This window comes from Anomaloglossus baeobatrachus, chromosome 10 (assembly GCF_048569485.1).
Source record: "Anomaloglossus baeobatrachus isolate aAnoBae1 chromosome 10, aAnoBae1.hap1, whole genome shotgun sequence".
NCBI lineage: Eukaryota > Metazoa > Chordata > Amphibia > Anura > Aromobatidae > Anomaloglossus > Anomaloglossus baeobatrachus.
In genome coordinates, this window is record NC_134362.1 from 193863680 (window position 1) to 193890366 (window position 26687).

General features: G+C 41.3%; 1 protein-coding gene across 1 annotated transcript in view; it reads left to right on the forward strand.

Annotated features, from left to right (window-relative positions):
- The window catches only part of CDH13 (cadherin 13), an 867885-nt gene that overhangs the window by 550035 nt on the left and 291163 nt on the right, over positions 1–26687 (forward strand). The window contains exon 7 of the mRNA XM_075326087.1: positions 21261–21439. Coding sequence (XP_075182202.1) covers positions 21261–21439 — 179 coding nt within the window. The remainder of the gene's footprint in view (positions 1–21260; positions 21440–26687) is intronic.

The following is a 26687-nucleotide window of genomic DNA, read 5'->3' on the forward strand; positions in this document are numbered from 1 at the left end:
AGTACTGCTATATAATGTCCTCCATGCTGCTGCTTTCTGGCATGTTTCTCCTCCCCTTAAGATGGAATCACAGCTTCACTTCTCAATACGTCTATATAATGTCCTCCATGCTGCTGCTTTCCAGCAGTGTTCTCCCCTAAAACTGGAATCACTGCTTCACTGCTCAGTACTGCAGTATAATGTATTGCATGTTCCTTATTTCCAGTGTTTTCTTAACCCCAGAATTGGATTCACAGCTACACTGCTCACTACTGCTGTATAATGTCCTCCATGCTGTTGCTTTATAGTAAGTGTTTATCTCCCCCTAAAGCTGGTTTTGCAGCTTTACTGCTCACTACTCCAGTAAAATGTCCTCCATACTGCTGATACTTAACATTTATCTCACCTTAGAGGTGGATTCACAGCTCCCCTTCTCAGTACTGCTGTATAATGTCCTCCATACTGCTGCTTTCTAGTAAGTGTTTATCTCCCCCTAAAGCTGGTTTTGCAGCTTTACTGCTCACTACTCCAGTAAAATGTCCTCCATACTGCTGATACTTAACATTTATCTCACCTTAGAGGTGGATTCACAGCTCCCATTCTCAGTACTGCTGTATAATGTCCTCCATGCTGCTGCTTTTTAGTAAATGTTTTACGTCACCCCAGAGCTGAAGTCTTCGATACACTGCTCAGTACTGCTGTATAATGTCCTCCATTCTGCTGCTTTCTAGTAAGTGTTTATCTCACCCTAAAGCTGGTTTCACAGCCGTACTGCTCAGTACTTCAGTAAAATGTGCATTATGCTGCAGACACCTAAAATATATCTCACCCCAGAGATGGATTCACATCTACACTGCTCAGTGTTGCTGTATAATGTCCTCCATGCCGCTGCTGCTTTCTAGTAAGTGTTTTTCTCACCCTAAAGCTGGTTTCACAGCTGTACTGCTCACTACGCCAGTAAACTGTGCTTTATGCTACGGACACCTAAAATATATCTCACCCCAGAGATGGATTCACATCTACACTGCTCAGTACTGCTGTATAATGTCCTCCATGCCGCTGCTGCTTTCTAGTAAGTGTTTATCTCACCCTAAAGCTGATGTCACAGCTGCACAGCTCACTACTCCAGTAAAATGTGCATTATGCTGCAGACACCTAAAATATATCTCACCCCAGAGATGAATTTACATCTACACTGCTCAGTATTGCTGTATAATGTGTTCCATGCCACCGCTGCTTTCTAGTAAGTGTTTATCTCACCCTAAAGCTGGTTTCACAGCTATACTGCTCACTACTCCAGTAAAATAAGCTTTATGCTGCTGAAACCTAATATTTATCTCACCCCAGAGCTGGATTCACATCTACACTGCTCAGTATTGCTGTATAATGTCCTCCATGATGCTGCTTTCTAGTAAGTGTTTATCTCACTGTAAAGCTGGTTTCACAGCTGTACTGCTCAATACTCCAGTAAAATGTGCGTTATGCTGCGGACACCTAAAATATATCTCACCCCAGAGATGGATTCACATCTACACTGCTCAGTACTGCTGTATAATGTCCTCCATCATGCTGCTGTTTCTTAACATGTGCAATCATTTATGTCTATGTATGAAAAACACAATATGAGCTAGAGTTTCTACCCACTAGCTCAGAGACAACTGAAAATTAAACGGTAGAGCCACACAGGGTAAAAATGCAGGATACAAGTCATGTGAGGGCAAAAAATAGTGTTATTCCCCAAGTTTAATAGATTTTCTCAAGCAGTGAGACCCGTTCGCCTCTGCTACATCTGCATACCAGTCATTTATGTAGCAGTTTATATAACAATATGTGAAATCCTCTCTGCCTTCGTCTCTCACCCGTGAGATCTGAAATGTGTTGCAGTTATTAAAATAATTGCCGGCATTTTTCTCCCATTTCTATGGCTTGTATCTTCTGCGTGCAGCACTTCTGTCGATCTTTGACAAATTGAGCTCAAACCTTGGGAAGTATTTAGAAGACGTCTTGGTGGTTATTTCACAATGCGACGTGCGGGATTCATTTTGTTCTAGAAAAATATATTTTCGGCATTTAACATTTTCTCTTTGACGGTCGCCCCGGATTACAAAAGACCTGCCGATAATGAGTATCCTTAGGATGCAAGACCGTAGTAAGAGGGGGGGGGCGAAGAGGGTTTTTTTTTACAAGTCCTGGTGGATAACCCCTTTAAGTTTTGTTTGCAACTGTATGAAAATTTTTTCGCCCGTGCCGATCATTTTGGGCCCTCTTGTCCCTGCCTCGCCCCATCTCCTCCAGCTCCACTCCGATACTGTGATTTTGCAACAAGATGGAAAACGAAATCCCCAAATTAAATCTCAGAGCAGACGAGCAGCTGCAAGCCTCTCTCCCCGTCAGATACCAGCCGACTAATAAGATTAATCCCATAGATCGGAAAATAGGAACACGGCGGTTATTAAAATCTAGTCAATATATTTCCACTTAATATCCTAAATGTGGGAACAGCTCCGCTCCGAAGAGATTTGGTGAGAGGCGGTAAAAGAACCGCACAGAAAAAAACGGGCAGACGTCTCTCCCACGTGCTGCACATGTACTCACTCAGCCTCATGTGTGTATGTATATATATCTATATATATCTATATATATATATATATATATATATATATATATACAGTGCCTACAAGTAGTATTCAACCCCCTGCAGATTTAGCAGGTTTGATAAGATGCAAATAAGTTAGAGCCTGCAAACTTCAAACAAGAGCAGGATTTATTAACAGATGCATAAATCTTACAAACCAACAAGTTATGTTGCTCAGTTAAATTTTAATAAATTTTCAACATAAAAGTGTGGGTCAATTATTATTCAACCCCTAGGTTTAATATTTTGTGGAATAACCCTTGTTTGCAATTACAGCTAATAATCGTCTTTTATAAGACCTGATCAGGCCGGCACAGGTCTCTGGAGTTATCTTGGCCCACTCCTCCATGCAGATCTTCTCCAAGTTATCTAGATTCTTTGGGTGTCTCATGTGGACTTTAATCTTAAGCTCCTTCCACAAGTTTTCAATTGGGTTAAGGTCAGGAGACTGACTAGGCCACTGCAACACCGTGATTTTTTCCCTCTTGAACCAGGCCTTGGTTTTCTTGGCTGTGTGCTTTGGGTCGTTGTCTTGTTGGAAGATGAAATGACGACCCATCTTAAGATCCTTGATGGAGGAGCGGAGGTTCTTGGCCAAAGTCTCCAGGTAGGCCGTGCTATCCATCTTCCCATGGATGCGGACCAGATGGCCAGGCCCCTTGGCTGAGAAACAGCCCCACAGCATGATGCTGCCACCACCATGCTTGACTGTAGGGATGGTATTCTTGGGGTCGTATGCAGTGCCATCCAGTCTCCAAACGTCACGTGTGTGGTTGGCACCAAAGATCTCGATCGTGGTCTCATCAGACCAGAGAACCTTGAACCAGTCTGTCTCAGAGTCCTCCAAGTGATCATGAGCAAACTGTAGATGAGCCTTGACATGACGCTTTGAAAGTAAAGGTACCTTACGGGCTCGTCTGGAACGGAGACCATTGCGGTGGAGTACGTTACTTATGGTATTGACTGAAACCAATGTCCCCACTGCCATGAGATCTTCCCGGAGCTCCTTCCTTGTTGTCCTTGGGTTAGCCTTGACTCTTCGGACAAGCCTGGCCTCGGCACGGGTGGAAACTTTCAAAGGCTGTCCAGGCCGTGGAAGGCTAACAGTAGTTCCATAAGCCTTCCACTTCCGGATGATGCTTCCAACAGTGGAGACAGGTAGGCCCAACTCCTTGGAAAGGGTTTTGTACCCCTTGCCAGCCTTGTGACCCTCCACGATCTTGTCTCTGATGGCCTTGGAATGCTCCTTTGTCTTTCCCATGTTGACCAAGTATGAGTGCTGTTCACAAGTTTGGGGAGGGTCTTAATTAGTCAGAAAAGGCTGGAAAAAGAGATAATTAATCCAAACATGTGAAGCTCATTGTTCTTTGTGCCTGAAATACTTCTTAATACTTTAGGGGAACCAAACAGAATTCTGGTGGTTTGAGGGGTTGAATAATAAATGACCCTCTGAATAAACTTTTCACAATTTAAAAAAAAAAAAAAGAAAAGAAATAACATTCTTTTTTGCTGCATTTCACACTTCCAGGCTGATCTACAGTCCAAATGTCACAATGCCAAGTTATTCCGAATGTGTAAACCTGCTAAATCTGCAGGGGGTTGAATACTACTTGTAGGCACTGTATATATGTATATATATATATATATATATATATACACTATTTTTATATATATATATATATATATATACATATATAAACACAGATACACATATGTATACATGTACATATACATACAGTGTGTATACGTGTACATATATGTATCACAAATACAAGGTCTCCCCCCTTTTTTGGTATTGTGTATAGATATGTGTATTTACTGTATGCTGTATATGTGAGTGCGTGTGTATATATACAGTATATATATATATATATATATATATATATATATATATATTACAGACCAAAAGTTTGGACACACCTTCTCATCTCTAGAACAACTGTTAAGAGGAGACTTTGTGCAGCCGGCCTTCATGGTAAAATAGCTGCTAGGAAACCACTGCTAAGGACAGGCAACAAGCAGAAGAGACTTGTTTGGGTCAAAGAACACAAGGAATGGACATTAGACCAGTGGAAATCTGTGCTTTGGTCTGATGAGTCCAAATTTGAGATCTTTGGATCCAACCACCGTGTCTTTGTAGAAAAGGTGAACGGATGGACTCTACATGGCTGGTTCCCACCGTGAAGCATGGAGGAGGAGGTGTGATGGTGTGAGGGGGCTTTGCTGGTGACACTGTTGGGGATTTATTCAAAATTGAAGGCATACAGAACCAGCATGGCTACCACAGCATCTTGCAGCGGCTGCTATTCCATCCGGTTTGCGTTTAGTTGGACCATCATTTATTTTTGAACAGGACAATGACCCCAAACACCCCTCCAGGCTGTGTAAGGGCTATTTGACTAAGAAGGAGAGGGATGGGTGCTACACCAGATGACCTGGCCTCCACAGTCACCAGACCTGAACCCAATCGAGATGGTTTGGGGTGAGCTGGACCGCAGACTGAAGGCAAAAGGGCCAACAAGTGCTAAGCATCTCTGGGAACTCCTTCAAGACTGTTGGAAAACCATTTCCGGTGACTACCTCTAGAAGCTCATCAAGAGAATGCCAAGACTGTGCAAAGCAGTAATCAAAGCAAAAGGTGGCTACTGTGAAGAACCTAGAATATAAGACATATTTTCAGTTGTTTCACACTTTTTTTGTTAAGTATTTCATTCCACATTTGCTAATTCATAGTTTTGATGCCTTCAATGTGAATCTACAATTTTCAGAGTCCAGAAAATAAAGAAAACTCTTTGAATGAGAAGGTGTGTCAAAACTTTTGGTCTGTACTGTAGTTATATATATATATATATATATATATATATATATATATATATATATATATATATATATATATATATATATATACATTATACATATGTGTCTTTGTATGTTTGTATGTATGTGTGCATGTATATATGCTTGTGTATGTGTATATATTATAATGTATATGTATTGTGTATGTATGTACATACAGTTAGGTCCAGAAATATTTGGACAGTGACACAAGTTTTGTTATTTTAGCTGTTTACAAAAATATGTTCAGAAATACAATTATATATATAATATGGGCTGAAAGTGCACACTCCCAGCTGCAATATGAGAGTTTTCACATCCAAATTGGAGAAAGGGTTTAGGAATCATAGCTCTGTAATGCATAGCCTCCTCTTTTTCAAGGGACCAAAAGTAATTGGACAAGGGACTCTAAGGGCTGCAATTAACTCTGAAGGCGTCTCCCTCGTTAACCTGTAATCAATGAAGTAGTTAAAAGGTCTGGGGTTGATTACAGGTGTGTGGTTTTGCATTTGGAAGCTGTTGCTGTGACCAGACAACATGCGGTCTAAGGAACTCTCAATTGAGGTGAAGCAGAACATCCTGAGGCTGAAAAAAAAGAAAAAAATCCATCAGAGAGATAGCAGACATGCTTGGAGTAGCAAAATCAACAGTCGGGTACATTCTGAGAAAAAAGGAATTGACTGGTGAGCTTGGGAACGCAAAAAGGCCTGGGCGTCCACGGATGACAACAGTGGTGGATGATCGCCGCATACTTTCTTTGGTGAAGAAGAACCCGTTCACAACATCAACTGAAGTCCAGAACACTCTCAGTGAAGTAGGTGTATCTGTCTCTAAGTCACCAGTAAAGAGAAGACTCCATGAAAGTAAATACAAAGGGTTCACATCTAGATGCAAACCATTCATCAATTCCAAAAATAGACAGGCCAGAGTTAAATTTGCTGAAAAACACCTCATGAAGCCAGCTCAGTTCTGGAAAAGTGTTCTATGGACAGATGAGACAAAGATCAACCTGTACCAGAATGATGGGAAGAAAAAAGTTTGGAGAAGAAAGGGAACGGCACATGATCCAAGGCACACCACATCCTCTGTAAAACATGGTGGAGGCAACGTGATGGCATGGGCATGCATGGCTTTCAATGGCACTGGGTCACTTGTGTTTATTGATGACATAACAGCAGACAAGAGTAGCCGGATGAATTCTGAAGTGTACCGGGATATACTTTCAGCCCAGATTCAGCCAAATGCCGCAAAGTTGATCGGACGGCGCTTCATAGTACAGATGGACAATGACCCCAAGCATACAGCCAAAGCTACCCAGGAGTTCATGAGTGCAAAAAAGTGGAACATTCTGCAATGGCCAAGTCAATCACCAGATCTTAACCCAATTGAGCATGCATTTCACTTGCTCAAATCCAGACTTAAGCCGGAAAGACCCACAAACAAGCAAGACCTGAAGGCTGCGGCTGTAAAGGCCTGGCAAAGCATTAAGAAGGAGGAAACCCAGCGTTTGGTGATGTCCATGGGTTCCAGACTTAAGGCAGTGATTGCCTCCAAAGGATTCGCAACAAAATATTGAAAATAAAAATATTTTGTTTGGGTTTGGTTTATTTGTCCAATTACTTTTGACCTCCTAAAATGTGGAGTGTTTGTAAAGAAATGTGACAATTCCTACAATTTCTATCAGATATTTTTGTTCAAACCTTCAAATTAAACGTTACAATCTGCACTTGAATTCTGTTGTAGAGATTTCATTTCAAATCCAATGTGGTGGCATGCAGAGCCCAACTCGCCAAAATTGTGTCACTGTCCAAAGATTTCTGGACCTAACTGTATATGTGTGTATGTATGTATGTACTTTTGAACTTATGGGATCAGCTGAGTAGAGGTAACTCTGTACCCCCGAACCTCAATGACCTGAGGGCCGCCTTTCAAGAAGACTGTGATTGATTCCTCCGCAGATAACTCCACTTGTGACCAGCAGGAGGCGTCATTGTCAGCTGTAGTTTATGCTCAAAGCCACATGACAAGCTATTGAAACATTACCATTTGGGGGGGGGGGGGGGTGTACTGTCACGAGTATGTTGCATCCACAGAATACATCTTCTATTTGATGCTGAAAAGGTTAAGTATAGTTTCCTTTCAGGCTGAGATCACTCATAGCCATAATCACAGCTGTGGCTGTGCCCTTCCACTATATTTACCCACTCCTGGCTTTACTCCATTTCAGTGATAGATATTCTATACTGATCACTTTGAAGGAGCTTGTCTATGGAGAAGTCGAGGTGTCATTTTAGAAACTAAGGAGTCTTATTTACTGTGTCTTTGCTCATCCAATTGTCTTACCGTTCTTGTGTTGTTTTATTGTAGTAGTTGGACTAGTGTCTCGCTGACCTACTCACTAGTTAGGGTGAGTTCAGAGTCAGCAAAGGCCTAGGCACGTGATGGTGCACAATGGGGAAGTCACTTCTGGACATTATTGGATACAAGATACTCAAATAGTAACTGTTGGTTAGCCATCATGCAGAGTGTGAAGAGCTGTTATATTGTTTGTCAGATATGTTTTAAAGACTGTCATGGCGGCGTCTAGTTCTGTTCAGACTACTGATTCTGAACCTGAGCCTGATAACTCTTCTGAGGTCTATAATCAGCGCTGACTGACTCTGGTATTGACCAACAGATTCTTAGTTCATAGGTAGGCTTGCAAGAGTTAATCTCTGCTGGTCTGCTTGTGAGTCATTTCTGATCACATGTTGTAGAGCAGCCAATCACATCTGTTCCCCTCCTACATATGCTAGCTGTACACTTCCATTACTGCCAGGTATAGTTTGTCTAAGCTGGTATCATGAGGTGTTGTGATCCAGACTAACTGGTGGTTGTAGTACTTGTTGTTTTGTGCAGTTATGAAGTAACGATTGTTGTCTTTTGTCGCTACCTTCTTGCTCTTGCTTTTCCCCTGAGTCTCTCACTGTTGATTCCTGTGTGTGCAGTGTGTCAAAGTTTTGGTTTTCCCCTGTTTGTCTTTATCTGTGTTTCTAACTCACTCCTTCCCATTCCTTCCCTGGTGGAAGGGGGGAATAAGATCAGTTCTGGTCAGGAACTTAGTCAAGGACATGACTCTGGCATCTCCACCATTAGGGGTAACCTTGAGGTTAGGGATTGCCTAGGATCCCCTAGTGTGACAGACAGCATAGGAGTCCCTATCCCTTGCTATCTTACAGTCACACTGTGACAAAAGTACTGAAAAATACCATAATACTGCTCAAATAATACCTCCATACAGTGCTCAAATACAGACATTAATTAAAATCATCATAAATTACTCAAATATTACCACCATACAGTGCTCAAATACAGCCATACAGTGCTTAAATAAAATAATCAAAGAGGGCTAAAATAATACCACAATACAGTACTGAAATACACCCATTCAATCCTCAAATAATGCAGTCATACAGTGCTCAAATACAGCCATACAGTGCTCATATAATATTATAAAGTGCTTAAATAATTTTAACATACAGTAGTCAAATGCCACCACACAGTGCTCAAATACTACCGCCATAGAGTGCTCAAATTAAACCATCATTAGTGCTCAAATACTACCATACAGTGCTCAAATAATACAGCTATACATTGGTCACATAAAGCCATCATAAAGTGATCAACTAATACAGCCATACAGTGATCAAATCTAATACATAAAGCTGAATGTGTGTGTATGTGTGTGTGTGTGTGTGTGTGTGTGTGTGTGTGTGTGTGTGTGTGTGTGTGTGTGTGTATGTCCGGGATTGGCATCTGCACCATCGCAGCTACAGCCACAAAATTTTGCACACTCACATTTCTGGACCCCGAGAGCGTCATAGGCTATGTTTTGAGGGGAAATTTTAACCCTGCGCTTTACAGTTATTCACCAAAAAACCTGCCTCCATTAAAGCGAATGGAGCTGGGAGCCACAGTGCAGCCAGAACTTCAGAAGAATGCGCAGCCACGCCCTTAAATGGAATGTTGGCGTGTCACAATGCAGCCAGGGAAAGAGACAGACACAGACAGGGAAAGAGACAGACACAGACAGGGTAAGAAACAGACATAGACAGGGTAAGAGACAGACACAAAGAGACAGACACAGACAAAGAGACATAAAACCTAAATGTATAGCCCCAAAATACCAATAAGATTGTATAAAGGGGGGATACAGAGAGAAAGGACCACAAATTGATCAAGGTGAAATACAAAAAGCTTTATTAAATATAGATAGGTGATACAGGGTGCACAGTAGTTTCAGGCAAGGTGGAAAAAGCCTGCCAGAAACAACCCACAGCAATACCAGGACAAACCACCAGATGGCAATATACCTGATGACAGGCAGCAATGTAAGTAAAGAATTATACAAAGTATGGTAGCCCGTGAGAGACTAGATGGGGACAGTGTAAAGTTAGTATATGTACAAGAGAGATCTGTAGAATCTCACATAAGTCCCACAGTGGCTAAAGGGCATAAGCGGTTAGAAAAAATTACCTTGCGTCATGTCAGAGCAGGAATGGTGAAACTGTCCAGGCGTGGGGGTGGGGCCTCGACGCGCGTTTCACCAAAGGCTTCGTCAGGAGACAGACACAGACAGGGAAAGAGGCAGACACAGACAGGGTAAGAAACAGACATAGACAGGGTAAGAGACAGACACAAAGAGACAGACACAGACAAAGAGACAGACTGAGAGGGAAAGAGACAGACAGGGAAAGAGAGAAACAGAGTAAGAGACAGACACATGGAAGGAGACAGACACAGACAGGGTAAGAAACAGACATAGACGGGGTAAGAGACAGACACAAAGAGACAGACACAGACAAAGAGACAGACTGACAGGGAAAGAGAGGGAAAGAGATAGACCGTGAAAGAGACAGACAGGGAAAGAGAGGGAAAGAGAGAGACATGTTAAGAGACAGACACAGACAGGGAAAGAGGTAGACACAGACAGGGTAAGAGACAGACACAAAGAGACAGAAACAGACAAAGAGACAGACTGACAGGGAAACAGACAGACAGGGAAAGAGACAGACAGGGAAAGAGACTGACAAAGACAGGTAAAGAGATAGACACAGGGAAAGAGACAGAGACAGACACAGGGAAACAGATAGACAGAGAAAGAGAGGGAAAGAGACAGACAGGGAAAGAGAGGGAAAGAGACAGACAGGGAAAGAGACAGATAGATAGATAGACAGACAGGGAAAGAGATTGAGACAGATGGAGAAAGAGACAGAGACAGTCAGAGACAGACAGGGAAAGAGACAGACAGACAAAGAGATAGAGAGAGATATATACAGAGGGGGAGACAGACATTATAATTACATTTCTATTTGTTTTGTGTCACTTTTGTGTGCAGAACACAATTTTGTTAATACATTCTATTTTGTTAACAGCAGTTATTAACCCGGGCGAAGCCAGGAAGTACAGCTAGTAATATTATAAAGTGCTTAAGTCATTTTATCATACAGTAATCAAATGCCACCATACAGTGCTCAAATACTACAGCGATACAGTGCTGATGTATGTAAAGCGCTGTGGAATTAATAGCGCTATATAAATTAATAAATTATTATTATTATACAGTGCTTAAATACTACCGCCATACAGTGCTCAAATTAAACCATCATAAAGTGCTGAAATACTACCATACAGTGCTCAAATAATACAACTATACATTGCTCACATAAAGCCATCATAAAGTGATGAAATAATACTGCCATACAGGGATCAAATTATACCATTATACAGTAATCAAATACCACCATACAGTGCAGAAAAAAGAGCCCTTATACCCTTGCCTAATTGTCCAGTGCGATGACGGGGCGTCCCATACACCGGCCCCATGTATCCCGCGCTCCGTGGTTACTTAGCGTGTTCCCATCAGTTTGATGGCACGGATGGGTTTCTTTGCTGCGGAGGACTGGCGGAGTGATGATGTGAATATTCATGAATGGCTGATTTCGGGTTTATTTGTTGCATTATTTGCGGTAATTATGATATCCTCCCCGCCTGTGTCCTGCTGCTGTCACGTCACCCTCTGATTACATTGTTACAGCAAACAACACAGTTTGTGCAATTGTTTCTATTCCAAGTAGCAAGCTCTGAATTCTCCATCTGCAGATTACAGGCGGAATGATGCGGTGGCAGTGACCCCTACAGGCAGCATGAGGGCACTGCACACGGGCAAGTTAGTGCATACATTTTTAATCAAGGGTATTTCTACCTGAAATAATAGGAAACACCCTAAATGTGTGCCAGAACATTGTTGATTGGCACACTACACTACAGAGTGCTTATATAGCAATGCCACACAAAACCTAAATAAGTGCCGCCATGCGCTGTTTGTGTAATATAACCATACTACTGTGCACGAGACGTAACATAACATGCTCAAAATATACCACCATAGAGTGTTCAAAATATTGCAACTTACACTACCGAAATGTTATCACCAGCGATTATATAGTGCCATAGTATGGTTAAATAATACCGCTATACAGTAGTCAAATATTGCCACACTGCTCAAATCATATCACCATATAGTACTCATATACAGTAATATCACCATAAAGAGCTTTAATAAGACGCAAAAAAAGCTCAATTACCACCATATTGTGCTCAAGGGCTAATGACATACAGGCTTCCATAATGTACCACAAAGTGGTCAAATAATAGTGACATACAATGCACAGATATTACCAATATTCACTGCTCAAAGTATATTACCATTTAGTGATCAATAATACTAACATATAGCGCTTACATTTTATCACCCAACACATGGTGTTAAAAAATTAACAGTGCTCGTTAATACTACCATATAGTGCTTAACAAATGCCACCATACAGTATTCAAATAATGCCACTATACAGTCATCAAATACCACTATATAGTTCTCAAATAATACCACCAAAAAGTCATTAAATACCACTATACAGTGCTCAAATAATACCACCATACTGTCATCAAATACCACCATACAGTGCTCAAATAATGCCGCCATACAGTGCTCAACTACCACTATATAGTGTTCAATAATACCGCCATACAGTGCTCAAATAATACTGCCAAGCAGTGGTCAAATGATGCCGCCATACAGTGTTCAAATGATGCCGCCATAAAGTGCTCAAATAATACGCCATACAGTGTTCAAATGATGCCGCCATACAGTGCTTAAATAATACCACCATACAGTGTTCAAATAATACTGCTAAACAGTGCTCAAATGATCCCGCCATACAGTGTTCAATTGATGCCGCCATAGAGTGCTCAAATAATACCGCCATACAGTGTTCAAATAACACTGCCAAACAGTGCTCAAATGATGCCGCTATAAAGTGCTCAAATGATGCCGCCATACAGTGCTCAATAATTCCACCATACAGTGCTCAAATAATGCCGCCATACAGTGCTCAAATGATGCCACTAAACAGTATTCAAATAAATCCACCATACAGTGCTCAAATACCACTATATAGGTTTCAATAATGCCACCATGCAGTGTTCAATAATACCAACATATGGCTCAAATACCATCATACAGTGTTCAATAATATCGAGACATAGTGTTTACTAATACCACCTTGTATACCAGTATAAAGTGTTTGGTGAACACTACTTACAGACCTGAAATAATAGTGCCATACAGTGCTCAATTAATACCGCCATGTGCTGCAGAAGGTAACTGCCATTGCTCTTTCTTCTTTGTTACATTCTGCAGTGTCTTCTGAGATATTCATTGCTTCCAGGCAATTGCTCGGAGACAACTTGTGTGTGAGCAGCGAGTGTGCTGTGCCGCCATATGGCTGAGCAGCCTCGTATGATCGGGGAGGAGCAGAGAGCGGGGATTCTCCCCGATTAGCTGATAATATAACACTGAGCATCTTCTGTGCATTTGCCGGGTGTGAATAATTGAAATCTGTGTTTTCTTTCCGTAACATAAAGAGTAGAATGTGCTGTATCACTTATATACGGGTCTGGGAATGTGCTGTATCACTTATATACAGGTCTGGTAATGTGCCGACCCTCACACAACAGGTGTCGGTATATAGATGACATCTGCTGCTGTCAGGAGGCCCAGAGCATCAGAGCGGTGCGCTCACCTATAGGCAAGAAGAGGAGCCATCGGTGGCACAATCCCTGCTGCTGGGGTCTATTTCTCAACCTCGGAAAACCTACTTCCATCACTTTTTATTTAGGGTAGGCATGTCCAAAAAGGCAGCAACCAATCAGAACAAGCGAGGGGACTTATTATATGTAATAAACGCATGGATTAGAAAAAATAGAGTCTACAAACAGTTTATTAACCCCTTCCTGCAAATGTGATGTGCATTTTGCTGTCCGTCACATTTTGGTTTAAGGTGTATGGGGCAGATGCCAGCTGAGTTATACAGCCGGCATCTACCTCTCACAGAAAAAGTCAAGGACTAAATCCGAAATAGTGTTTAAAAAAAATTCCAAAAATTAAATATAAATTATCAAAAAAAAAGGAAAAATTAAGAAATAATAAAATAATAATAAATGAAAAATAATAATAATAATAATAATGAATAATAATAATAATAATTACAATAAATATAAAAAATATTTTTCGAAAAATTAAATATAAATAAAATTCAAAAAATTAAATATAAATTATAAAAAAAAAGAAAAATGAAGAAATAATAAAATGATAATAAATGGAAAATAATAATATTATTATTAATAATAATAATAATATTTACAATAAATATAAAAAATGTTTTTGAAAAATTAAATATAAAAAAAATTCAAACAATTAAATATAAGTTATCCAAAAAAAAGAAAAAATAAGAAATAATAAAATGATTATAAATGCAAAAAAATAATAATAATAATATTTACAATAAAAATAAAAAATAAATTCTAGGAATAAAAAAAAATATATAACTTATTAGTTGGGATAATAATTGAACTGTGAAAATTCTATGATTATTTTCATATGGAGGATGATGTGGATGGGTGATAATTGGTAAAAAAAAGAAATATAAAATATTTTATTAAATTAATAATAATAATAATAATAATAAAACTAGTTGGGATGTGACTACTCTAAAATAATTGAATTGTTAAAGTTATATAATAATTTTAATGAAGAGGATGGAGGGTGATGTTGATGGGTGATAACTGCTATTAAAAATAAGTATAAAATGTTCAAATATGTGAATAATAATAGAAAGTTATAAAAATAACTTGTTGGCATGTGACTACTATAAAATTATTGAATTGTAAAAATTATATCATAATTATTTTCAATAGAAGGATGGAGGATGATCGGTATGCGTGTTAGTTGCTATTAAAAATAAGAATAAAAAATTCAAATAAATGAATAATAATAATAATAAAAAAAAATAACTTACTAGCTGGGATGTGACTACTATAAAATAATTGAATGAAGGATGGAAGATGATGGGGACGGGTGATAATTGGTAATAAAAATAAGAATAAAATATTTAAATAAATACTAGTACTACTACCACTACTACTACTACTACTACTACTACTACTACTAATAATAATAATAATAATAATAATAATAATAATAATAATAATAATAATAATAACATATATATTATATATAAATGATAATGGGGACAAGGGATAATTGGTATTAAAAATAAGAATAAAATAAAATATTCAAATAAATACTACTACTGCCACTACTATTACTACTACTACTACTACTACTACTACTACTACTAGTAATAATAATAATAATAATAATAATAATAATAATAATAATAGATATAAAAATAACTTACTACTTGGGATGTCACCACTGTAAAACAATTACATTATGAAAGTTGTATAATTACTTTATTGAAGAGGATGATGTGGATGAGTGACAATTACTATTCAAAATAAGTATAAAATATTTAAATTAATAATAATGATAATAATAATATTAATAATAATTAAAAAAATAGTGGAGATGTGAAACTATATTATAATTGAATTGTGAAAACTATATCAGAATTACTATTTTAATGAGTAGGATGGAGTGTGATGTTGACTGGTAATAATTGGTAATAAAAATAAGTATAAAATCTTTAAATTATTATTATTATTAATAATTAATAATAATTAATTAATAATAGGAAACAAATAAATAAAAAAAAAACTTACTAGTTAGGATGTGACTACTATAACATAATTGGATGGAGGATGATGTGGATTGGTGATAATTGTTATTAAAAAAAAAGTATAAAATATTTAAATAAATGAATAATAATAATAATAATAATAATTATAATAATAATCTTACCAGTTGGCATGTGACTACTATAAAATAATTAAGTAGTGAAAATTATATTATAATTTATTTTCATGAAGAGGATGATGAAGATGGGTGATAATTGCTATTAGAAGTAAGTATAAAATACTCAAATTAATAATGAAAATAAAAAAAAATGTATAATGGAATTATGAAAATTATATTTTTACATAACACAATAATTCTAAAATTAATGTTGCTAATTATGATAATTTAAAATTAAAATAAATTACTCACTGGGATGTGACTACTATATAAGACATTGTGAAAATTAATTATTGGCTTTTATAAATTAATCACATTTCTTTTTTTTTCCCGTAAATGTGTTTCATGGATTTTATTTCTTAATAAATGTGTTAAAAAAAAAATAATTCTATTTCACTCTTATTAATTAGCAGCGATTATTCCTCTTCTTTCCCCCTTCGTTTTTTTTTTTTTTTCTCCATTACGTACGCCAAGCCTGGGGGGTCACGGAGGAAAGCAGAAACCATATGTTACCTGCCTATATGTGACCCATTTCTTCCAGTATGGATGTATTTTTATAGATGGAGTAGGATGGGAAGGCAGTGAGGCGGCGCAGGCGTGATCACACTCCGGGGCCATGCTGGGAGTTGTAGTGGTGCACAACAGGGGCTATGATATCACCAGCCTGAGCGATGACATCAATCGTCTTGTCAGGGTCCGGCAATCCATATGTGTGGCTCTCGGCACCGGTAATTATCCACGGATCAAGAGGGGTCACCGCCTGAACAGCGGATCCATCCATTGCTAATGAAGCCCAGAATGAGTGAAAGCCGCACACAACAGGAGGCTTATTCCAGACCCTACATGAGGCTAATGCGATACTTTGTGCAAATGTGCTTTTGCATATTAATCAGTCTTGTTAAATAAATGTGCTGTATGCGTGTACACCGCGGCAAACCGCGCCGCCGCCCTGCAATCCTACGGAAAATAAACTCATAATTAACAAGCCACTTCATGGCCAAATAACCTTAATAAAAGGCCATTATCTGGCAGGGAGGAGCAGAGGAGAAGACATTTCTCTTAGCCGGTGTTCTCGGAGCTGTAGGACGTTCTGCCATTGTACATCTCGGCTAATTCATAAATTCTGCATCAAAGACTGTCAACATGAAACTCCTGGCAGTGGCCTAACATGAAGCTGGTTGGCCGTAATGCAAAATCTCCAACGGGGACCAAAATTATTGGTCATATTGGCCAAAGAGACCTTTTGAGCCCAAGTAGGCTCTAGTGCCCTATAGTTACGCCCATTGGAAAGTTTCTTGAGGTTTTAAGAGCTGAATAGTTGGGAAGAGACTAGCGCAAGGGTGGTGTGCTACAATCATGGCAAAGTTCCTTCGAGGTGGATAGTTTGGAAGAGACTAGGGCAAGGGTGGTGTGCTACGTTCCTGGCAAAGTTTCCGAACTATCCACCTCTTAAAATCTCAAGAAACTTTGCCAGGAGCGTAGCACACCACCCTTGCCCTAGTCTCTTCCCAACTATCCAGCGCTTAAGATCTGAAGAAGAGACTAGGGCAAGGGTGGTGTGCTACGCTTCTGGCAAAGTTTCCAAACTATCCAGCTCTTTAAACCTCAAGAAACTTTGCCAGGAGCATAGCATACCGCCCTTACCCTAGTCTCTTCCGAACTATCCAGCTCTTAAAATCTGAAGAAACTTTGCCAGGAACGCAGCACACCGCCCTTGCCCTAGTGTCTTCTGAACTATCCAACTCTGAAAATTTGAAGAAGAGACTAGGGCAAGGGTGGTATGCCACATTCCTGGCAAAGTTTCTTCAGATTTTAAGAGGTGGATAGTTGGGAAGAGACTATCGCAATGGTGGTGTGCTATGCTCCTGGCAAACTTTCCAATCTATCCAGCTCTTAAAACCTCAAGAACTTTGCCAGGAATGTAGCACACCCCTCTTGCCATAGTATCTTCCGAACTATCCAGCTTTTAGAACCTCAAGAAGAGATTAGGACAACGGTGGTATGCTATGCTCCTAGCAAAATTTCTTGAGGTTTTAAGAGCTGGATAGTTCGGAAGAGACTAGGGCAAGGGTGGTGTGCTACATTCCTGGCAAAGTTTCTTCACATTTTAAGTTGAGGATAGTTTGGAAGAGATTAGGACAAGGGTGGTGTGCTATGCTCCTAGCAAAATATCTTGAGGTTTTAAGAGCTGGAAAGTTCAAAAGAGATCAAGGCAAGGATGGTGTGCTATGCTCCTGGAAAAGTTTCTTCAGATTTTAAGTGGTTGATAGTTCGGAAGAGACTATGGCAAGGGTGGTGTGCTATGCTCCTGGCAAAGTTTCCAAACTATCCAGCTCTTAAAACCTCAAAAAACTTTGCCAGGAGCATAGCACACCATCCTTGCCCTAGTCTTTTCCAAACTATCCAGCTCTTAAAATCTGAAGAAGAGACTAGGACAAGGGTGTTGTGCTATGCTCCTGGCAAAGTTTCTTGAGGTTTTAAGAGTTGGATAGTTCAGAAGAGACTGGGACAATGGTGGTGTGCTATGCTCCTGGCAAGCTTTCCAATGTATCCAGCTCTTAAAACCTCAAGAACTTTGCCAGGAACATAGCACACCACCCTTGCCATAGTATCTTCTGAACTATCCAGCTCTTAGAACCTCAAGAATAGATTAGGACAAGGGTGGTGTGCTATGCTCCTAGCAAAATTTCTTGAGGTTTTAAGCGCTGGATAGTTTGGAAGAGACTAGGGCAAGGGTGGTGTGCTACGTTCCTGGCAAAGTTTCTTCACATTTTAAGAGGATGGTAGTTTGGAAGAGACTAGGGCAAGGGTGGTGTGCTACCTTCCTGGCAAAGTTTCTTCAGATTTTAAGAGCTGGATAGTTCAAAAGAGACCAAGGCAAGGATGGTGTGCTACGTTCCTGGCAAAGTTACTTGAAGTTTTAAGAGGTGGATAGTTCGGGAGAGACTAGGGCAAGGGTGATGTGCTATGCTCCTGGCAAAGTTTCTTCAGATTTTAAGAGGTGGATAGTTCGGTAGAGACTATGGCAAGGGTGGTGTGCTATGCTCCTGGCAAAGTTTCCAAACTATCCAGCTCTTAAAACTTCAAGAATCTTTGCCAGGAGCATAGCACACCACCCTTGCCCTAGTCTCTTCTGAACTATCAAGCTCTTAAAATCTGAAGAAGAGACTAGCGGAAGGGTGGTGTGCTATGCTCCTATCAAAATGTCTTGAGGTTTTAAGAGCTGGATAGTTTGGAAGAACCTAGTTTAAGGATGGTGTGCTATGCTCCTACCAAAAGTTTCTTGAGGTTTTAAGAGCTGGATAGTCTGGCAGAGACCAGGGCAAGGGTGGTGTGTTACTCTCCTGGCAAAGTTTCTTGAAGTTTTAGGAGTGGATAGTTTGGAACAGAATGGGACAAGGGTGATATGCTATGATCCTAGCAATGTTTTTTGAGATTTTAAGAGCTGGATAGTTCGGAAGAGACTAGGGCAAGGGTGATGTGCTACACTCCTGGCAAAGTTTCTTCAGATTTTAAGAGCTGGATAGTTGAAAAGAGACCAAGGCAAGGGTGGTGTGCTACGTTACTAGCAAAGTTTCTTGAGATAGTTCGGAAGAGACTGGGACAGGGGTGGTAGTTGTTGGGTTAACACTGTGCCTAGCCTCGGTGCAACATCTTCATGGATTTTTTTATGGTTTCCCTTTGCATACGTTTCCTCCATAGTTTCCAAAAACGTTTATGTAGGTCAACTTTGTTTTAGAGCACGAATGGGGAAAAGACCAATGTGAATCATGACTCTTTCTGAACATGTTAGTAGTCACATTTGGCATGCCTGATCAAAATTGACTGGAAAATTGGATTCTCATTGGCATGACTTATTGTGTTCTGGGGTTTCTACAAACCACAGGGCATATTTAACCGAAAAAACGGGAGGAAATATGATGTCCCCAACCCTCAGCTGTCTCTCCCTCCAGTCTAGTTTTCTCCAGCATTTTTGGTGCCTCCGTCGTTGACTCTTCGTTGTGAGGTTATAACACGCCACTACATCATGAGACCTCATATGATGTCACGATGTGCATCGGCCCATGACATCATGACCTTTGCAAGACCGAGAGAGTGGAAAGTGAGACTGAACCGTGAGTGATCGACAGTTGAGGGACAGGAATTTAGTTTGTTGGATTTACACAAAAAGAATTACAAAAACTCCAGATTTTGACTAATCAAAACATTTTGGGTAATTTGAGGAGAATTTGATTTGCCACAAATCAATTTGCTCATCTCCATTATCATACATGTACAAGAAAGAAAGGAAAAGGCAGGTTGGATTGGTCCATCAGAAGATCTTCCAATAGCCCCAGCATCTGATACTACATTGGGCCCCAAAGGTCCAATGTAAGCCATCATTAAACCGACCGTACGTCGGCAGTTCACATCTAACCCACTGGGTAGACCCCTATAGCATAAACCTCACCCAGTATAGTTTACCAAAATCCTGTCTTTTTTTATCAGCGTTGGTCAAGTTGGGAATTGTTGAGCTAAGAACAAAAATATGATGGGACACATCTGTAACTTGAAATTCTTATTACCAGGAGCAACATCTATACGTGAGAGTCCTTCAAAGGTTTACATATAATTTGCTTAAAGAAGATTTGGCATGACCTTTGTCAAATGAGGAACATGAGCCAACCATGTTCCAATGAGACAACTGGGTTTGGTGGAAATGTTTGCCTTTAGTCTACCAGATAAGTTGACATGTTAGCCAAGATTGTGAAGAGTGGCCATGCTGGTTGGGTATTGGTCTTCAAATGATGGAGGTACAACTGTGGGCTTCCTTACCTGTCTTCTTGAGTAGCATGGGATTGGATGACCTGGTTTGGAAAAAACATGTTTTTTTGATACTCTGTAAAGAGATGTTAATGCTTTGTGGCCACCAAGAGGTTGTGATATCAATTGGAACTTGTCGAGAGTATTAATGACTACATGTTGTACTTTTCCATGTCTCTAAGAAACGAGACAAGTTGACATGTTAGCCAAGATTGTGAAGAGTTGCCATGTTGGTTGAGTATTGGTCTTCAAATGATGGAGGTGTAGATGTGGGCTTCCTTACCTGTCTACTTGAGTGGCATGGGATTGGATGACCTGGTTTGGAAAAAACATGTTTTTTTGATACTCTGTAAAGAGATGTTTATGCTTTGTGGCCACCAAGAGATTGTGATATCAATTGGAACTTGTCAAGAGTCATGTTGTACTTTTCCATGTCTCTAGGAAACGAGACAAGTTGACATGTTAGCCAAGATTGCGAAGAGTTGCCATGTTGGTTGAGTATTGGTCTTCAAATGATGGAGGTGTAGATGTGGGCTCCTTACCGGTCTTCTTGAGTGGCATGGGATTGGATGACCTGGTTTGGAAAAAACATGTTTTTTTGATACTCTGTAAAGAGATGTTAATGCTTTGTGGCCACCAAGAGGTTGTAATATCAATTGGAACTTGTCGAGAGTATTAATGACTACATTTTCTACTTTTCCATGTCTCTAGGAACCATCGTGATGAACATGCTGGCGTTCGATGCAGACGACCCCACCACAGATAACGCCGTCCTGCGGTACAACATTCTCAAGCAGACTCCAGATAAACCGTCACCCAACATGTTCTACATCGACCCGGAAAAGGGCGACATTGTCACGGTGGTGTCTCCGGCACTCCTGGATCGTGAAGTGAGTGACACGTTTATTGACTTCTCACAAAACCTATTGTCTCGAATAGAGAAGAAAAAAACATGGCGTTCCGATGATAATTTATTCAGCGCGAGAGATTGAGGTTTTAATTGCACTAATTAAGATTTCCATTAAGATGAATTTGGGAATCATCAGTGAAATGGAAAAAAAATATCTGATGTACCGGTGTCGTAACTCACTGTCAGGAATGGTTCTGGGCGACAGTGAGGACAATCCCATTGTTTAAAACTTGTTGTTCTGGAGACTTTATTTTTCTGTGGTCACCACCAAAGCCACACCTAGGTCTGAGGTCCCTTCAGGGGTGAATCGCTCATAGAGGTGGATCATCCATTTCTTGTAGTGTCAAAGTTATAAGAAGCCCAATACCGAAAAAGGTGACCGAATCTTAAAATCGATCTATCTACAGTGATAATCAAAACTATTCACTCATCCATAAGCACCTGTAGCTGTAATGACCTGCTGCCCATCTGGCAGGTTATAACAGCCTGAGGGGCAGCAGGTTATAACAGCCTGAGGGGCAACAGGGCATAAGAGCCAGAGGGGCTACAGGTTATAACAGCCTGAGGGTCAGCAGGTTATAACAACCTGAGGGGTAGCAGGTTATAACAGCCTGAGGGTCAGCAGATTATAACAGCCTGAAGGGCAGCAGGTTATAATAGCCAGAGGGGCAGCAGGTTATAACAGCCTGAGGGGCAACAGGGCATAAGAGCCAGAGGGGCAGCAGGTTATAACAGCCTGAGGGTCAGCAGATTATAACAGCCTGAAGGGCAGCAGGTTATAATAGCCAGAGGGGCAGCAGGTTATAACAGCCTGAGGGGCAGCAGGTTATAACAGCCTGAGGGGCAACAGGGCATAAGAGCCAGAGGGGCTACAGGTTATAACAGCCTGAGGGGCAGCAGGTTATAACAGCCTGAAGGGCAGCAGGTTATAACAGCTTGAGGGGCAGCAGGTTATAACTTCCTGTGGGGCAGAAGGTCATAACAGCCAGAGAGGCAGCAGGTCATTGCAGCCAGAGGGGCGGCAGGTCATAATAGCCAGAAGGGCGGCAAGTCATAACAGCGAGAGGGGCGGCAGGTCATAACAGCCAGAAGGGCGGCAGATCATAATAGTCTGAGGTACAGCAGGTCATAACAGCCAGAGGGGCTGCAGGTCATGTCAGCCAGAGGGACAGCAGTTCATAATAGCCAGAGGGGCAGAAGGTTATATCAGCCACAGGGGCAACAGTTTATGACAGCCAGAGGGGTGGCAGGTTATAACAGCCAGAGGGGTAGCAGGTCATAACAGCCTGAGGGACAGCAGGTCATAACAGCTTGAGGTGCTGCAGGTCATAAAAACAACCAGAAGAGCAGCCGGTCATAACAGCCTAGGGGGCAGCAGGTCATAAGAACCAGAAGAGCAGCAGGTCATAACAGCTTGAGGGGCTGCAGGTCATAATAACAACCAGAAGAGCAGCCGGTCATAACAGCCTAAGGGGCAGCAGGTCATAACAGCTTGAGGGGCTGAAGGTCATAACAACCAGAAGAGCAGCAGTTCATAACAGCCTGAGGTGCAGCAGGTCATAACAGCCAGAGTAGTGGTAGGTCATAACAGCCAGAGGGGCTGCAGATCATAACAGCCAGAGGGATTGCAGGTCATAACAGCCAGAGGGGCTGCATATCATATAAGCCAGAGGGGCAGTAGGTCATAACAGCCAGAGGGGCGGCAGGTCATACTAGCCAGAGGGGCGGCAGGTCATAACAGCCAGAGGTGCGGCAGGTCATAACAGCCTGAGGGGCAGCAGGTCATAACAGCCAGAGGGGCGGCAGGTCATAACAGCCAGAGGGGCGGCAGGTTATAAGAGCTAGACGTGCCCTACTATTAAAGAAGCTCATGCCATGAAGCTGTAAATAATTCTGAATTCTGCAAAAGGTAGAAAGTTTGTAAATTTTGCGCATTAATCAAATTTAAATGGGGATTGATTGCATCTATTATTGCTCTTGTGCCTTGACACCTGACATATTAGCCCATTCCCTGGTACAGAAAGTTTAAATTTTCTTTTCATCACCCGACTTCTGTATTTTTTTTTCTTCTTGATTCTTATTCATTTCCTTTGAGAGTAAACAGAAGAAGAACCATTTGGTAGCACATTACTTCATGCTTTGTAGTTCTGGAGAGCAGATGAAAGCCGCGCATTCCTAATTTCCATTGAAAGTTTCATATGAAACGCCAGCCGTGAACAGGTATCCATGAATATTAATCGCTGCAACAAGCCGAATATCTCTATGCTACTATCATGTATATACTATATACCAACTAGTATAGGTCTGGGGTCCTCCATTGTTTCTGAGCTATGGAGGGATCTGGAACTAGCCAAGAATATAATGGCTACAAATGCAAAGGGTAACGAGACCACAAAACTAATAACTTTACTGGTAAAGTGTCTAAAATATAGGCTGGATGTGATCTCTGTGTGTCTCTCCAGTAATATAGGCTGGATGTGATCTCTGTGTGTCTCCCCCAGTAATATAGGCTGGATGTGAGGTCTGTGTGTCTCCCCCAGTAATATAGGCTGGATGTGAGGTCTGTGTGTCTCTCCCACTAATATAGGCTGGATGTGAGCTCTGTGTGTCTCCCAGTAATATAGGCTGGATGTGAGCTCTGTGTGTCTCTCCCAGTAATATAGGCTGGATGTGAGCTCTGTGTGTCTCCCAGTAATATAGGCTGGATGTGAGGCCTGTGTGTCTCTCCAGTAATATAGGCTGGATGTGAGCTCTGTGTGTCTCTCCCAGTAATATAGGCTGGATGTGAGGTCTGTGTGTCTCTCCAGTAATATAGGCTGGATGTGAGCTCTGTGTCTCTCCAGTAATATAGGCTGGATGTGAGCTCTGTGTCTCTCCAGTAATATAGGCTGGATGTGAGGTCTGTGTGTCTCTCCCAGTAATATAGGCTGGATGTGAGCTCTGTGTCTCTCCAGTAATATAGGCTGGATGTGAGGTCTGTGTGTCTCTCCCAGTAATATAGGCTTAATGTGAGGTCTGTGTGTCTCTCCAGTAATATAGGCTGGATGTGAGCTCTGTGTGTCTCTCCAGTAATATAGGCTGGATGTGAGCTCTGTGTGTCTCCCAGTAATATAGGCTGGATGTGAGCTCTGTGTGTCTCTCCAGTAATATAGGCTGGATGTGAGGTCTGTGTGTCTCTCCCAGTAATATAGGCTGGATGTGAGGTCTGTGTGTCTCTCCAGTAATATAGGCTGGATGTGAGGTCTGTGTGTCTCTCCCAGTAATATAGGCTTAATGTGAGCTCTGTGTGTCTCTCCAGTAATATAGGCTGGATGTGAGCTCTGTGTGTCTCTCCAGTAATATAGGCTGGATGTGAGCTCTGTGTGTCTCCCAGTAATATAGGCTGGATGTGAGCTCTGTGTGTCTCTCCAGTAATATAGGCTGGATGTGAGGTCTGTGTGTCTCTCCCAGTAATATAGGCTGGATGTGAGCTCTGTGGGTCTCTCCAGTAATATAGGCTGGATGTGAGCTCTGTGTGTCTCCCAGTAATATAGACTGGATGTGAGCTCTATGTGTCTCTCCCAGTAATATAGGCTGGATGTGAGGTCTGTGTGTCTCTCCAGTAATATATGCTGGATGTGAGGTCTGTGTGTCTCTCCCAGTAATATAGGCTGGATGTGAGGTCTGTGTGTCTCTCCCAGTAATATAGGCTGGATGTGAGCTCTGTGTGTCTCTCCCAGTAATATAGGCTGGATGTGAGCTCTGTGTGTCTCTCCCAGTAATATAGGCTGGATGTGAGGTCTGTGTGTCTCCCCCAGTAATATAGGCTGGATGTGAGGTCTGTGTGTATCTCCCAGTAATATAGGCTGGATGTGAGCTCTGTGTGTCTCCCCCAGTAATATAGGCTGGATGTGAGGTCTGTGTGTCTCTCCAGTAATATAAGCTGGATGTGAGGTCTGTGTGTCTCTCCCAGTAATATAGGCTGGATGTGAGCTCTGTGTGTGTCTCCCAGTAATATAGGCTGGATGTGAGGTCTGTGTGTCTCTCCAGTAATATAGGCTGGATGTGAGCTCTGTGTCTCTCCCAGTAATATAGGGTGGATGTGAGCTCTGTGTGTCTCTCCAGTAATATAGACTGGATGTGAGCTCTGTGTGTCTCTCCCAGTAATATAGGCTGGATGTGAGCTCTCTGTGTCTCTCCCAGTAATATAGACTGGATGTGAGGTCTGTGTGTCTCTCCAGTAATATAGGCTGGATGTGAGCTGTGTGTCTCTCCCAGTAATATAGACTGGATGTGAGCTCTGTGTGTCTCTCCAGTAATATAGGCTGGATGTGAGGTCTGTGTCTCTCCCAGTAATATAGGCTGGATGTGAGCTCTGTGTGTCTCTCCCAGTAATATAGGCTGGATGTGAGGTCTGTGTGTCTCTCCCAGTAATATAGGCTGGATGTGAGCTCTGTGTGTCTCCCAGTAATATAGGCTGGATGTGAGGTCTGTGTGTCTCTCCCAGTAATATAGGCTGGATGTGAGGTCTGTGTGTCTCTCCCAGTAATATAGGCTGGATGTGAGCTCTGTGTGTCTCTCCCAGTAATATAGGCTGGATGTGAGCTCTGTGTGTCTCTCCCAGTAATATAGGCTGGATGTGAGGTCTGTGTCTCTCCCAGTAATATAGGGTGGATGTGAGCTCTGTGTGTCTCTCCCAGTAATATAGACTGGATGTGAGCTCTGTGTGTCTCTCCCAGTAATATAGGCTGGATTTGAGCTCTGTGTGTCTCTCCCAGTAATATAGGCTGGATGTGAGCTCTGTGTGTCTCTTCCAGTAATATAGGCTGGATGTGAGGTCTATGTGTCTCTCCCAGTAATATAGGCTGGATGTGAGGTCTGCGTGTCTCTCCCAGTAATATAGGCTGGATGTGAGGTCTGTGTGTCTCTCCCAGTAATATAGGCTGGATGTGAGTTCTGTGTGTCTCTCCAGTAATATAGGCTGGATGTGAGCTCTGTGTGTCTCCCAGTAATATAGGCTGGATGTGAGCTCTGTGTGTCTCTCCAGTAATATAGGCTGGATGTGAGGTCTGTGTGTCTCTCCCAGTAATATAGGCTGGATGTGAGCTCTGTGTGTCTCCCAGTAATATAGACTGGATGTGAGCTCTATGTGTCTCTCCCAGTAATATAGGCTGGATGTGAGGTCTGTGTGTCTCTCCAGTAATATATGCTGGATGTGAGGTCTGTGTGTCTCTCCCAGTAATATGGGC